General features: G+C 43.2%; 1 protein-coding gene across 6 annotated transcripts in view; it reads right to left on the reverse strand.

The window, feature by feature from the left end:
• stxbp5b (syntaxin binding protein 5b (tomosyn)) overlaps positions 1-14,879 on the reverse strand; it is a 52,459-nt gene that overhangs the window by 24,346 nt on the left and 13,234 nt on the right. For all 6 annotated transcript variants that reach the window (XM_021585330.2, XM_021585327.2, XM_021585333.2 and 3 more), the window contains exons 3-14: positions 13,468-13,549; positions 12,754-12,854; positions 12,268-12,402; positions 10,797-10,860; positions 10,571-10,654; positions 3,933-4,056; positions 3,641-3,719; positions 3,386-3,540; positions 2,406-2,478; positions 2,045-2,192; positions 1,858-1,925; positions 239-279 (exon numbers count right to left, since the gene is read on the reverse strand). In XM_021585330.2, the coding sequence (XP_021441005.2) occupies positions 239-279; positions 1,858-1,925; positions 2,045-2,192; positions 2,406-2,478; positions 3,386-3,540; positions 3,641-3,719; positions 3,933-4,056; positions 10,571-10,654; positions 10,797-10,860; positions 12,268-12,402; positions 12,754-12,854; positions 13,468-13,549 (1,154 nt within the window). The remainder of the gene's footprint in view (positions 1-238; positions 280-1,857; positions 1,926-2,044; positions 2,193-2,405; positions 2,479-3,385; positions 3,541-3,640; positions 3,720-3,932; positions 4,057-10,570; positions 10,655-10,796; positions 10,861-12,267; positions 12,403-12,753; positions 12,855-13,467; positions 13,550-14,879) is intronic.

Consider the following 14,879-nt stretch of genomic DNA (forward strand, 5'->3'; position numbering starts at 1 on the left):
AATGCACTTAACCTTAATTGTTCCTGTAAGTCGCTCTGGATAAGAGCATCTGCCTAATTAATAAAATGTCATGTTAACATATATTATAATGAACTATGAGCATTGATCTACAGGTATCATTGGCTCTACATACTGTATACAAATGAAGTACATTTCTTCACAAAAGGGACGAACCGTTGTGGTATTCTTATTTCATCCAATTATATATGGAAGGAATCAAATTAAAAAGCATACTCACTTGCAGAAGCATCCCAAAACTTGATTGATCCGTCAGCATGTCTGTTCATTGCAAAGAAGGAAAATGGATCAGCTGTGTTGGTAAACTCCTATGGTAAATACAGTGCCTTCGGGAACCATTGGCAGCGTTGCTGCACAGCTACTTTCAGGTCTCTCCAGAGATGTTCGATCGGGTTCAAGTCTGGGCTATGGCTGGGCCACTCAAGGACATTTAGCCACTCCTGTGTTGTCTTGGCTGTGTGCTTAGGGTTGTTGTCCTGTTGTGGACCTTTGCCCCAGTCTGTGGTCCTGAGTGCTCTGGATCAGGTTTTCATCAAAGATCTCTCTGTACTTTGCTCCATTCACCTTTGCATCGATCCTGACCAGTCTCCCAGTCCCTGCCGCTTCATCATAGGGATGGTGCCAGGTTTCCTCCAGATGTGATGCTTGGCATTCAGGCCAAAGTATTCAACCTTGGTTTCATCAGACCAGAGAATCTTGTTTCTCATGGTCTGAGAGTCTATAGGTGCCTTTTGGCAAACTCCAAGCGGGCTGTCATGTGCCTTTTGCAGAGGATTGGCTTCCATCTGGCCACTTTACAATTGTTTACATTTATTTTACCTTTATTTAACCAGGCAAGTCAGTTAAGAACAAATTCTTATTTTCAATGACAGCCTAGGAACAGTGGGTTAACTGCCTGTTCAGGGGCAGAATGACAGATTTGTACCTTGTCAGCTCGGGGGTTTGAACTTGCAACCTTCTGGTTACTAGTCCAACGCTCTAACCACTAGGCCACCCTGCCGCCCCGCCCCCAATAAAGGCCTGATTGGTGGCGTGCTGCAGAGATGGTTGTCCTTCTGGATAGTGGAACTCTAGAGCTCTGTCAGAATGACCATCAGGTTCTTGGTCACCTCCCTGACCAAGGCTCTTCTCCTCAGATTGATCAGTTTGCCAGGGTAGTCAGTTCTAGGAAGATAATTGGTAGTTCCAAACTTCTTCCATTTAAGAATGATGGAGGCCACAGTGTTCTAGGGGGCCTTCAATGTTGCAGAAATGTTTTTGTACCCTTCCCCAGATCTGTGCCTTGACAATCCCGTCTTGGAGCTCTACGGACAATTCCGTCGACCTCATGGCTTGGTTTTTGTTCTGACATGCACGGTCAACTGTCAACAACCTTATATAGACAGGGGCATGCTTTCCAAATCCTATCTAATCAATTGAATGTAACACAGGTGGACTCCAATCAAGTTGTAGGATGATCAATGGAAACAGGATGCACCTGAGCCTAATTTTAAGTCTCATAGCAAAGGGTCTACTTATGGAAATAAGGTATCTGTTCTTTAATTTTAATATATTTGCTAAAATCTCTAAAAACCTGTTTTTGATTTGCCAGTATGGGGTATTGTGTGTAGATTGATGAGGATTTCTTTTTTGTTTAATCCATTTTAGAATAAGGCTGTAACGTAGCAAAATGTGGAAAAAGTCAAGGGGTCTGAATACATTCCGAAGGCACTGTACACAATTGTAATACAGTTTGTTAGGTAAATGTTGTGCACACTTCGAAACACTTTTACGTATAGAAGTGCATTATACAATCTCTATAGTTGTGTTTCAGCCCTCAGGTGTTCGGTAGGTACTCACCCAGTGACGATGATCTCGGGGTAGCTCAGTGTGCCTTGGCCCCAGTTACCACCACTTATAGGCCATTCCTGGAAATACAAAAAAATGCCTTTACTACACAACAATAACCATGTGACCATATAGATACAACCAAAATATAGAACTACTTACTCTAGAACAGTTTTTTTTTTTAAGTGGGACACATTACCTTCTTACTGTAACCCTGTCTCTTTTGCCGGGAGCCCACAGAGTAAAGTGCAGGTATGAGTTCAGGAGGGCAGTCAGCAAAGTACTCCACGCACGTCACTGGAGACTCGTGGATCGACAGAGGGTACGGGTTCTCAAATATTGGGTACCTGTCAATCAAAAAGGGGAAAAAGCTGTGGTTGTAAGACCCAGATTCAGAAGACGACTTTATTGTCTAACGTACGCGGATGCCCAATAGAAACTTGTGCTTTTATTCCAACCCCTCTACCCTACTACTGAAGTTAGCTAACAGCAGGACATTGTTCCATGTATTGTGCCAGCATTAGTAAGCATAATGTAGCATTTGTCACTACAAGACTCACCCAATTTGTTCAAGGTCGATGACAACTAAATCCTTTTCCAAGAGGACAACTACAGCATAAGGCTCCTGGAAATCTGTGATGAAGCAGAAAAAAACAACAACATTCAACTGTCTTGATAAAAAAAATGTAAAATCCTTATGACAGTGTTCGATATGGAAGCATAAACTGCCAAAATGTATCACTATCCAATTTGTATTTCAAACTTAATTTCCCATTAGGATATGGTGCTTCCGTAACAGTGCTATACTACTGTAACTTCCCATTAGGATATGGTGCTTCCGTAACAGTGCTATAATACTGTAACTTCCCATTAGGATATGGTGCTTCCGTAACAGTGCTATAATACTGTAACTTACCATTAGGATATGGTGCTTCCGTAACAGTGCTATAATACTGTAACTTACCATTAGGATATGGTGCTTCCGTAACAGTGCTATAATACTGTAACTTACCATTAGGATATGGTGCTTCCGTAACAGTGCTATAATACTGTAACTTATCATTAGGATATGGTGCTTCCGTAACAGTGCTATACTACTGTAACTTACCATTAGGATATGGTGTTTCCGTAACAGTGCTATACTACTGTAACTTACCATTAGGATATGGTGTTTCCGTAACAGTGCTATACTACTGTAACTTACCATTAGGATATGGTGCTTCCGTAACAGTGCTATAATACTGTAACTTACCATTAGGATATGGTGCTTCCGTAACAGTGCTATACTACTGTAACTTACCATTAGGATATGGTGCTTCCGTAACAGTGCTATAATACTGTAACTTACCATTAGGATATGGTGCTTCCGTAACAGTGCTATAATACTGTAACTTACCATTAGGATATGGTGCTTCCGTAACAGTGCTATACTACTGTAACTTACCATTAGGATATGGTGTTTCCGTAACAGTGCTATACTACTGTAACTTACCATTAGGATATGGTGCTTCCGTAACAATGCTATAATACTGTAACTTACCATTAGGATATGGTGTTTCACAGAGCGTGAGGAAGTCTACGATGGGATAGTCCATCTCCAGGACAGCAGTACTCTTCCCATGCATCACCGTCAGACAGGACCTCCTGCACCCCGTGTCATAGGACAGGCCTCCAGACATGACCACGAAGGCGTCCCTGGATATGAAATAAAGACATTCATTCAATAAATGACCTAGACAGATCACATGGTCAAGCCTTTATGGATGATTGTTTACTAGGACAAACAATCACTCACCCAGCTCTAGTCGTTTTATACTCCACTTTGAGGATAGGTTTACATGGTTCTGGCTTCTTTCCATCCTTGGGCTGCTTACCTGGGAGGGAATTTTGCAGAGAAAAAAAACTCAATTTTCTGTACACTGATAAATACAACTGTACTAAGCACATGCGATTAAAAGCACACCTTAACATATTGTACCCATAGCCTATTATCTGACTGATTTGGGCATGCTTTCGTATGTTGTGCTGTTTCCATCCATCTTTGTCTTCCTGAGGCCATTGTTGTCTGCGTGTGCATCAGAACCTACCGTGTGGTGTGATGGTGATTGTAGGCTTGGCGGGGACACGTACATTCCATGTGGTCAGAGTTCCATCTGAGTGGCTGCAGGTGAACTGTTTTCCCTCATGGTGCCAGGCTACTGAGTGGATGGCCTGGAGGAGGGGAGGATACTAAGGGTTGACACGGGTCTTCTGGCAGGAATGGGAGTGAAGTTCTAGAGTCAAGTGCAGAACAGAACGGGACAGGATCGACAGTCCACAGGAATGGGCAGCAGTACACAAATAATTCTGAACTGAGTATTTGGGGGGGGGGGGGGGGGGGGGGGTAGAAATGTGTAATGTGTGTAGGATTTCATAAAAATAAAATACTGTGTGTAGGCCTATTATAGTTCATTAAAATCTATTTGAAAAAATATGGTCATTCCTCCCCTTCCGTTGGCTCACTCTCGCTCCAGTTGTAGCCAGTCACTACTTTACAGATGCCAACGTACGTCAGTGAATGATGATTCCTTCAAGAGAGGAATTGCAACGTCTTGTTACAGCCAAGGACCCATCAATAACATTAAAGCCAATAAAAAGAAAGAGCAATGTTGTAACAAAATGTATTAGAGTTGTCTTTGGCATGAAGGAACTGGGTACGCGGCAACGGTTTAATCAAATAACAACCGGAGATCGGGACACGCGCCCTGAAGCGGCATAGCTAGCTGTTCTACAACAAACAACGTTACCGTTTAGGCCTAGATGTTCCTTCAAAATGCACTCGAAGACAGTACCAGTTAAAAGTTTGAACACACCTACTCACGGGGGTTTTTCTTTATTTTTACTATTTTCTACATTGTAGAATAACAGTAGTAACACATATGGAATCACGTAGTAACCAAAAAAGTGTTAAATCAAAATATATTTTAGAATTTAGATTCTTCACCCTTTGCCTCGATGACAGCTTTGCACACTCTTGGCATTCTCTCAACCAGCTTCATGAGGTAGTCACCTGGAATGCATTTCAATTAACAGGTGTGCCTTGTTAAAAGTTAATTTGTGGAATTTCTTTCCTTCTTAATGCATTTGGGCCAATCAGTTGTGTTGTGACAAGGTAGGGGTGGTGTACGGAAGATAGCCCTATTTGGTAAAAGACCAAGTCCATATTATGGCAAGAACAGCTCAAGAGAAATGACAGTCCATCATTACTATAAGACATGAAGTTCAGTCAATCCGGAAAATTCTAAGAACTTTGAAAGTTTCTTCAAGTGCAGATTAGCAAAGAGAAACGACAGTCCATCATTACTTTAAGACATGAAGGTCAGTCAATCTGGAAAACTTGTGCAGTCTCAAAAACCATCAAACGCTATGATCAAACTGGCTCTCATGAAGACCGCCACAGGAAAGGAAGACCCAGAGTCACCTTTGCTGCAGAGGACAAGTTCGTTAGAGTTAACAATCTCAGAAATTGCAGCCAAAATAAATGCTTCAGAGTTCAAGTAACAAACACATCTCAACATCAACTGTTCAGAGGAGACTGCGTGAATCAGGCCTTCATGGTTGATTTACTGCAAAGAAACCACACTAATAAGAAGAAGAGACTTGCTTGGGCCAAGAAACATGAGCAATGGACATTAGACTGGTGGAAATCTGTTCTTTAGTCTGATGAGTCCAAATTTGAGATTTTTGGATCCAACCGCTGTGTCTTTGTGAGACGCAGAGTAGGTGAACGAATGATCTCCACATGTGTGGTTCCCACCGTGAAGCATGGAGGATGAGGTGTGATGGTGCTTTGCTGGTGGCACTGCACACTTAACCAGAATGGCTACAACAGCATTCTGCAGCAATCCGCCATCCCATCTGGTTTGCGCTTAGTGGGACTATCATTTGTTTTTCAACAAGACACCTCCAGGCTGTGTAAGGGCTATTTGACCAAGGAGAGTGATGGAGTGCTGCATCAGATGACCTGGACTCCACAATCACCTGACCTCAGAGTGAAGGAAAAGTGAAGGACCGCAGAGCGAAGAAAAAGCAGCCAACAAGTGCTCAGCATATCTGGGAACTCCTTCAATAATGTTGGAAAACCATTCCAGGTGAAGCTAGTTGAGAAAATACCAAGCATGTGCAAAGCTGTCATCAAGTCAAAGGGTGGCTACTTCGAAGAATCTCAAATATATTTTGATTTGTTTAACACTGTTTTGGTTACTACATGATTCCATGTGTTATTTCATAGTTTTGTCTTCTATTATTCTAGAAATCTAGAAAATAGTAAAAAATAAAGAAAAACCCTTGAATGAGTAGGTGTGTCCAAACATTTGACTGGTACTGTACACAATGACACATGTCCATATCATGAGTTCATCTGCCTCTGAGTAAGTAGAAGAGGCCTGCCTTCATTGCCAAAATCTGGTAATGTTGTTGTTATCAGCTGTGTGTTCGGGGCAGGCTACTGTCTGGTGATTAGTGAGCAGCAGCCAAACAGAGCAGTTGCTATGGTTACTCACATGCAGAGCGGGGGACAGAGACGAGCAGCTAACGGAATAAGTTATTTCTGCACGTAAAAATCAGCACAGGAGGGGAGTGATTTTTATTGGGACAGGACAGGAAAGTTCCGGGGTTATAGAACTGTTGCGGGATCAGGACAGTACGGGAAAAATGCTGACAGGACAAGACCGATTTGAATTTTCATTCCCGTGTCAACCTGTAGTCCTTTAGCGGATACACAGAGAGAAGAAAAAACACAGTGTGTACTGAGTGGATAGCCTGGAACATAAAGATACACAGAGCAGAGAGAAGAAGAAACACAGTGTGTACTGAGTGGATAGCCTGGAGGATAAAGATACACAGAGCAGAGAGAAGAATAAACACAGTGTGTACTGAGTGGATAGCCTGGAGGATAAAGATACACAGAGCAGAGAGAAGAAGAAACACAGTGTGTACTGAGTGGATAGCCTGGAGGATAAAGATACACAGAGCAGAGAGAAGAAGAAACACAGTGTGTACTGAGTGGATAGCCTGGAGGATAAAGATACACAGAGAGAAGAAGAAACACAGTGTGTACTGAGTGGATAGCCTGGAGGATAAAGATACACAAAGAGAAGAAGAAACACAGTGTGTACTGAGTGGATAGCCTGGAGGATAAAGATACACAAAGAGAAGAAGAAACACAGTGTGTACTGAGTGGATAGCCTGGAGGGTAAAGATACACAGAGAGAAGAAGAAACACAGTGTGTACTGAGTGGATAGCCTGGAGGATAAAGATACACAGAGCAGAGAGAAGAAGAAACACAGTGTGTACTGAGTGGATAGCCTGGAGGATAAAGATACACAGAGAGAAGAAGAAACACAGTGTGTACTGAGTGGATAGCCTGGAGGATAAAGATACACAGAGCAGAGAGAAGAAGAAACACAGTGTGTACTGATTGGATAGCCTGGAGGATAAAGATACACAGAGCAGAGAGAAGAAGAAACACAGTGTGTATTGAGTGGATAGCCTGGAGGGTAAAGATACACAGAGAGAAGAAGAAACAGTGTGTACTGAGTGGATAGCCTGGAGGATAAAGATACACAGAGCAGAGAGAAGAAGAAACACAGTGTGTACTGAGTGGATAGCCTGGAGGATAAAGATACACAAAGAGAAGAAGAAACACAGTGTGTACTGAGTGGATAGCCTGGAGGATAAAGATACACAGAGAGAAGAAGAAACACAGTGTGTACTGAGTGGATAGCCTGGAGGATAAAGATACACAGAGAGAAGAAGAAACACAGTGTGTACTGAGTGGATAGCCTGGAGGATAAAGATACACAGAGCAGAGAGAAGAAGAAACACAGTGTGTACTGAGTGGATAGCCTGGAGGATAAAGATACACAGAGCAGAGAGAAGAAGAAACACAGTGTGTAGTGAGTGGATAGCCTGGAGGATAAAGATACACAGAGAGAAGAAGAAACAGTGTGTAGTGAGTGGATAGCCTGGAGGATAAAGATACACAAAGAGAAGAAGAAACACAGTGTGTAGTGAGTGGATAGCCTGGAGGATAAAGATACACAGAGCAGAGAGAAGAAGAAACACAGTGTGTACTGAGTGGATAGCCTGGAGGATAAAGATACACAAAGAGAAGAAGAAACACAGTGTGTAGTGAGTGGATAGCCTGGAGGATAAAGATACACAAAGAGAATAAGAAACACAGTGTGTAGTGAGTGGATAGCCTGGAGGATAAAGATACACAGAGCAGAGAGAAGAAGAAACACAGTGTGTACTGAGTGGATAGCCTGGAGGATAAAGATACACAGAGCAGAGAGAAGAAGAAACACAGTGTGTACTGAGTGGATAGCCTGGAGGATAAAGATACACAAAGAGAAGAAGAAACACAGTGTGTAGTGAGTGGATAGCCTGGAGGATAAAGATACACAGAGCAGAGAGAAGAAGAAACACAGTGTGTACTGAGTGGATAGCCTGGAGGATAAAGATACACAGAGAGAAGAAGAAACACAGTGTGTAGTGAGTGGATAGCCTGGAGGATAAAGATACACAAAGAGAAGAAGAAACACAGTGTGTACTGAGTGGATAGCCTGGAGGATAAAGATACACAGAGCAGAGAGAAGAAGAAACACAGTGTGTACTGAGTGGATAGCCTGGAGGATAAAGATACACAGAGAGAAGAAGAAACACAGTGTGTAGTGAGTGGATAGCCTGGAGGATAAAGATACACAAAGAGAAGAAGAAACACAGTGTGTAGTGAGTGGATAGCCTGGAGGATAAAGATACACAAAGAGAAGAAGAAACACAGTGTGTACTGAGTGGATAGCCTGGAGGATAAAGATACACAGAGCAGAGAGAAGAAGAAACACAGTGTGTACTGAGTGGATAGCCTGGAGGATAAAGATACACAGAGCAGAGAGAAGAAGAAACACAGTGTGTACTGAGTGGATAGCCTGGAGGATAAAGATACACAGAGCAGAGAGAAGAAGAAACACAGTGTGTACTGAGTGGATAGCCTGGAGGATAAAGATACACAGAGAGAAGAAGAAACACAGTGTGTACTGAGTGGATAGCCTGGAGGATAAATACACAGAGCAGAGAGAAGAAGAAACACAGTGTGTACTGAGTGGATAGCCTGGAGGATAAAGATACACAGAGAGAAGAAGAAACACAGTGTGTACTGAGTGGATAGCCTGGAGGATAAAGATACACAGAGCAGAGAGAAGAAGAAACACAGTGTGTACTGAGTGGATAGCCTGGAGGATAAAGATACACAGAGAGAAGAAGAAACACAGTGTGTACTGAGTGGATAGCCTGGAGGATAAAGATACACAGAGCAGAGAGAAGAAGAAACACAGTGTGTACTGAGTGGATAGCCTGGAGGATAAAGATACACAAAGAGAAGAAGAAACACAGTGTGTACTGAGTGGATAGCCTGGAGGATAAAGATACACAGAGCAGAGAGAAGAAGAAACACAGTGTGTACTGAGTGGATAGCCTGGAGGATAAAGATACACAGAGAGAAGAAGAAACACAGTGTGTACTGAGTGGATAGCCTAGAGGATAAAGATACACAGAGCAGAGAGAAGAATAAACACAGTGTGCACTGAGTGGATAGCCTGGAGGATAAAGATACACAAAGAGAAGAAGAAACACAGTGTGTACTGAGTGGATAGCCTGGAGGATAAAGATACACAAAGAGAAGAAGAAACACAGTGTGTAGTGAGTGGATAGCCTGGAGGATAAAGATACACAAAGAGAAGAAGAAACACAGTGTGTACTGAGTGGATAGCCTGGAGGATAAAGATACACAAAGAGAAGAAGAAACACAGTGTGTACTGAGTGGATAGCCTGGAGGATAAAGATACACAGAGCAGAGAGAAGAAGAAACACAGTGTGTACTGAGTGGATAGCCTGGAGGATAAAGATACACAGAGCAGAGAGAAGAAGAAACACAGTGTGTACTGAGTGGATAGCCTGGAGGATAAAGATACACAGAGCAGAGAGAAGAAGAAACACAGTGTGTACTGAGTGGATAGCCTGGAGGATAAAGATACACAGAGCAGAGAGAAGAAGAAACACAGTGTGTACTGAGTGGATAGCCTGGAGGATAAAGATACACAAAGAGAAGAAGAAACACAGTGTGTAGTGAGTGGATAGCCTGGAGGATAAAGATACACAGAGAGAAGAAGAAACACAGTGTGTACTGAGTGGATAGCCTGGAGGATAAAGATACACAGAGAGAAGAAGAAACACAGTGTGTACTGAGTGGATAGCCTGGAGGATAAAGATACACAAAGAAGAAGAAACACAGTGTGCACTGAGTGGATAGCCTGGAGGATAAAGATACACAGAGAGAAGAAGAAACAGTGTGTAGTGTTGGCTGCTTCATAGTGGATCAGGAAACTCATAACAGCAAGTTGTGATGTGGATCTGAAGACTTTCAGACAAGGAGATCTCTTAACACATTATTTTTCCAACAGAGTGTTACATAATCAGTCTGAATCCACAATAATATCCATTGCTTACAAATGCATTGATACATTTCCAATGTATATGCTGAATTGCAATGTTTTGCAGTGAAGATTGATAGAGTCGTATGTCAAATCAGGAACATAATTGTTCACCGTGTATTTCATTTCTAAATGCAAGTCCCCCTCTCCCCAGTCAGTCCCCACAGGAACCAACAGCCACAGAAAGATGCCTTACCTCATCATGATTGTAGCGGTAGTCAGCTTTTTTGCATTTCAGATCCCACAACACCACGGTCCCACATTCAAATCCAATCAAAATCTGCCACAATAACAAGCAACATGATTATTTTCCTTTTTGAGAATTGGATTTTTAGAAGCAGGTTGTAAATAATCAGCAATGTTCTGAAGCTCTGGAATGAATGAATCATTGATTGATTGATGGTTCTTTGGAAAGTTCCTACCTTTCCCTCATCCATGGGGTTATCACTGATGTGGACCACAGGCCCAGGGTGTGACTTGGAGGACCTGAGGGGGAACGGGGAGATGGAGGAAACAGCCTCACTCTTAGCTTCTACCGTCTGTGTGAATCAAACAATGCAATATTCTTATGTTCTTAACTTCTTCTTCCTGGTTTCTATACCAACTTCCCACGGGCATAGCACACGGGCATAGCACACGGGCATAGCACACGGGCATAGCACACGGGCATAGCACACGGGCATAGCACAAGGGCATAGCACACGGGCATAGCACAAGGGCATAGCACACGGGCATAGCACACGGGCATAGCACACGGGCATAGCACACGGGCATAGCACAAGGGCATAGCACAAGGGCATAGCACAGCAGAATAATAAACACCATCTTTGACAGACTTCTAACTAAGACATTGTACATTTTAGTCATTTAGCAGACGCTCTAATCCAGAGACACTTACAGTAGTGAGTCATTTAGCAGACGCTCTTATCCAGAGACACTTACAGTAGTGAGTCATTTAGCAGACTCTCTAATCCAGAGACACTTACAGTAGTGAGTCAGAGACTTATAGTAAGTAGTGAGTCATTTAGCAGACGCTCTAATCCAGAGTCACTTACAGTAGTGAGTCAGAGACTTACAGTAGTGAGCCATTTAGCAGACGCTCTAATCCAGAGTCACTTACAGTAGTGAGTCAGAGACTTACAGTAGTGAGCCATTTAGCAGACGCTCTAATCCAGAGACACTTACCGTAGTGAGTCAGAGACTTATAGTAAGTAGTGAGTCATTTAGCAGACACTCTTATCGGGAGACTTATAGTAAGTAGTGAGTCATTTAGCAGACGCTCTTATCGGGAGACTTATAGTAAGTAGTGAGTCATTTAGCAGACACTCGTATCAAGAGACTTATAGTAAGTAGTGAGTCATTTAGCAGACGCTCTAATCCAGAGACACTTACAGTAGTGAGTCATTTAGCAGAAGCTCTAATCCAGAGACACTTACAGTAGTGAGTCAGAGACTTACAGTAAGTAGTGAGTCATTTAGCAGACGCTCTAATCCAGAGACACTTACAGTAGTGAGTCATTTAGCAGACGCTCTAATCCAGAGACACTTACAGTAGTGAGTCAGAGACTTACAGTAGTGAGCCATTTAGCAGACGCTCTAATCCAGAGACACTTACAGTAGTGAGTCATTTAGCAGACGCTCTAATCCAGAGTCACTTACAGTAGTGAGTCAGAGACTTACAGTAGTGAGCCAGAGACTTACAGTAGTGAGTCATTTAGCAGACGCTCTAATCCAGAGACACTTACAGTAGTGAGTCATTTAGCAGACGCTCTAATCCAGAGTCACTTACAGTAGTGAGTCAGAGACTTACAGTAGGAACAGTAAAGGGGTATTATTTGGGATGTACACATACTGTAGAAACCCAAGCAGATATAAGGCAGACAGGCAGACTCACAGTTCGATGGCTTTGTTCCACATAATGACGTAGCCTGACAGTGTGAAGGACTCCACGTTGACGATGTGGATGTTTCCTTTCTCTGTGCCGATGTACAGCCATTTACTCTGGAAGGGCAGGTGACAAAACGTGATCCTGTAGGGGCAAATACAGAGATGAATCAATCAAGAGGTGCCTCTCAAATGACACCCTATTGTGTATATAGTGCATTACTTTTGACCAGGGACCATAAGGCTCTAGTCAAAATGTAGTGCACTACATTGGGAATAGGGTGCCATTTTGGATGATCTGATGGTTATTTATTTGAACTTTTTCTCTCAAGTAGCCCTATTGAGACAGGGGCTCATTCCCCAATGGTGACCAGAGTTCAACCATTTTCTCACAAAAAGGAAAACATTCACATTACAAATAAAAACAAGAATAAAAAATAAGCACGAAGCACAATCTCAACACCACAATGAACCTGTTTACATTATCCCTACGTACCTCTCCCGATTGAATTTGAGAGTGTGCAGGATAGCTGGCTGCTTCTGCCTCAGGTTCCACAGGTGAACGCTGTCATCAGCTAAGGCACTCACCAGCGCCCCCTGTTGACGGGGGTTATAATAGGGTTATAAGACCTCGACACATGTAATACTATAAGAAACAGCAGTAAACATGGTAACAGGACAGGTCAGAGATGGGGTGGATTAAGAGATAATCAGGTCCATAAAATAAAGAACCACATACAGAGAGTCTTGCTTCCACAAAGCCTACATTAGTGTTTAATCAATGTGTTCACTAAAAGCACATTTCAAACAGATGGTTAACATAATGTCTGACTGTAGTGCATGCTGGTGAGACAATAAGACAGACCTATACGGAGAGGAACCTCGCTGAGGGATGGACAACTAAGGTTGAAGCGACAAGGCAATGATACAATCCAGGACTTTCTCAATAGTATTTCCTCGACTCCATAATGTCTGGCTTTCTCCTCTATTACTTCTCAAAATGCAGAAGAATCCTCCCCTCTGACGTTCTTCTTGAATGCGTTTTGAGAAGGAGCCGAGAACAAAGAGAGGACACAAGGAATCAAGTAAAGACTGTTGAGACACAGGGGAGTGCGGGAGTGCTTACTGGGGAGGGGGACCATAGAGTTGGATATAGGGTGAACAAAAATGCAAAGATGTGCACTCTATCAACTTTACCAGTGGGACTCACCTCGTTGACCAGAAACTGAAGCTGGATTACAGCTGCACCACTGTCATGCTGACAGTAACACTCCACACCCGCACGGCCAAAACTAAACAGTTCAGTCAAGGAAGAGACCATGGACAGTATACAGAGATGTATACAGTATACAGAGATGGACAGTATGTACATTTATCATCAGACTTTGATTTGAATAGGCTAAACTGTATCAATCACACAAGGGCACATTGGATTTGTCACCAGCAAGACACATACAGCATTGCACCAGGCCAGCAATAATGTAAATATACCAAATATACAATCCTATCTGGCAGAGGCCCAAGTAAACCATGAGATCAATGCAGATATACAGTGATTGACGTGAGGCATGGTAGGACTGTATCTGACTTGGCACATGGGGCAGGGATCCTCCTATGCTTACTGTCCATGTTGCTTTTAACTTCAGCAATGAGTCTGTATGATCTCTTTTCCCTGAGCCCAATAAAGAGAGACATTGGTAGAGCCGCACCCACCAACTTATCAAATGATCCCATCTACAGAATTTAGAAAGGCATTCAAAACAAGGCATTCACTTGTCTCCCGCCCTCAGATTTCAAAACAGTGACCGACTCTGCTCCACACAACTAAATCTATTCATACAGTCCAGTCAGCCTTCACCACAGTTGCGGTCCAGTCAGCCTTCACCACAGTTGCGGTCCAGTCGGCCTTCACCACAGTTGCGGTCCAGTCGGCCTTCACCACAGTTGCGGTCCAGTCGGCCTTCACCACAGTTGCGGTCCAGTCGGCCTTCACCACAGTTGCGGTCCAGTCAGCTTTAACCAGTTACGGTCCAGTCAGCATTAACCAGTTACGGTCCAGTCAGCTTTAACCAGTTACGGTCCAGTCAGCTTTAACCAGTTACGGTCCAGTCAGCTTTAATTACGGTCCAGTCAGCTTTAACCAGTTACGGTCCAGTCGACCTTCACCACAGTTACGGTCCAGTCAGCTTTAACCAGTTACGGTCCAGTCAGCTTTAACCAGTTACGGTCCAGTCGACCTTCACCACAATTGGCACAACGTTTGAGTTGGGGAGTTATAAATAAAAACCAGTGGACAATGACTGTTATTTATTCATAACCATGCACCAGTCAGCATGGAAGCCAGGCAGGCAGGAAGCCAGGCAGGAAGCCAGGAATCTCTCCGTCCTCTTGACATTCTGTAGATGGGATCATTTAATAAGGTGGTGGGTGCTGCTCTACCAATGTCTCTTTTTGCAGGCAGGCAGCAGAGAGCTACTGTGGAGTCACCGCTCTTTCTCTGGCAGAATCCAAAATGGACCCCTTTTCACTAGAAAGAAAGATGAATAGAAAGCTGATTTCACAGAACAGAATAATGATACCGTTCCAATGAAAGGAGGAGCAGGTGCCGTGTGACATGTGTGA

Source organism: Oncorhynchus mykiss, chromosome 25 (assembly GCF_013265735.2).
Source record: "Oncorhynchus mykiss isolate Arlee chromosome 25, USDA_OmykA_1.1, whole genome shotgun sequence".
NCBI lineage: Eukaryota > Metazoa > Chordata > Actinopteri > Salmoniformes > Salmonidae > Oncorhynchus > Oncorhynchus mykiss.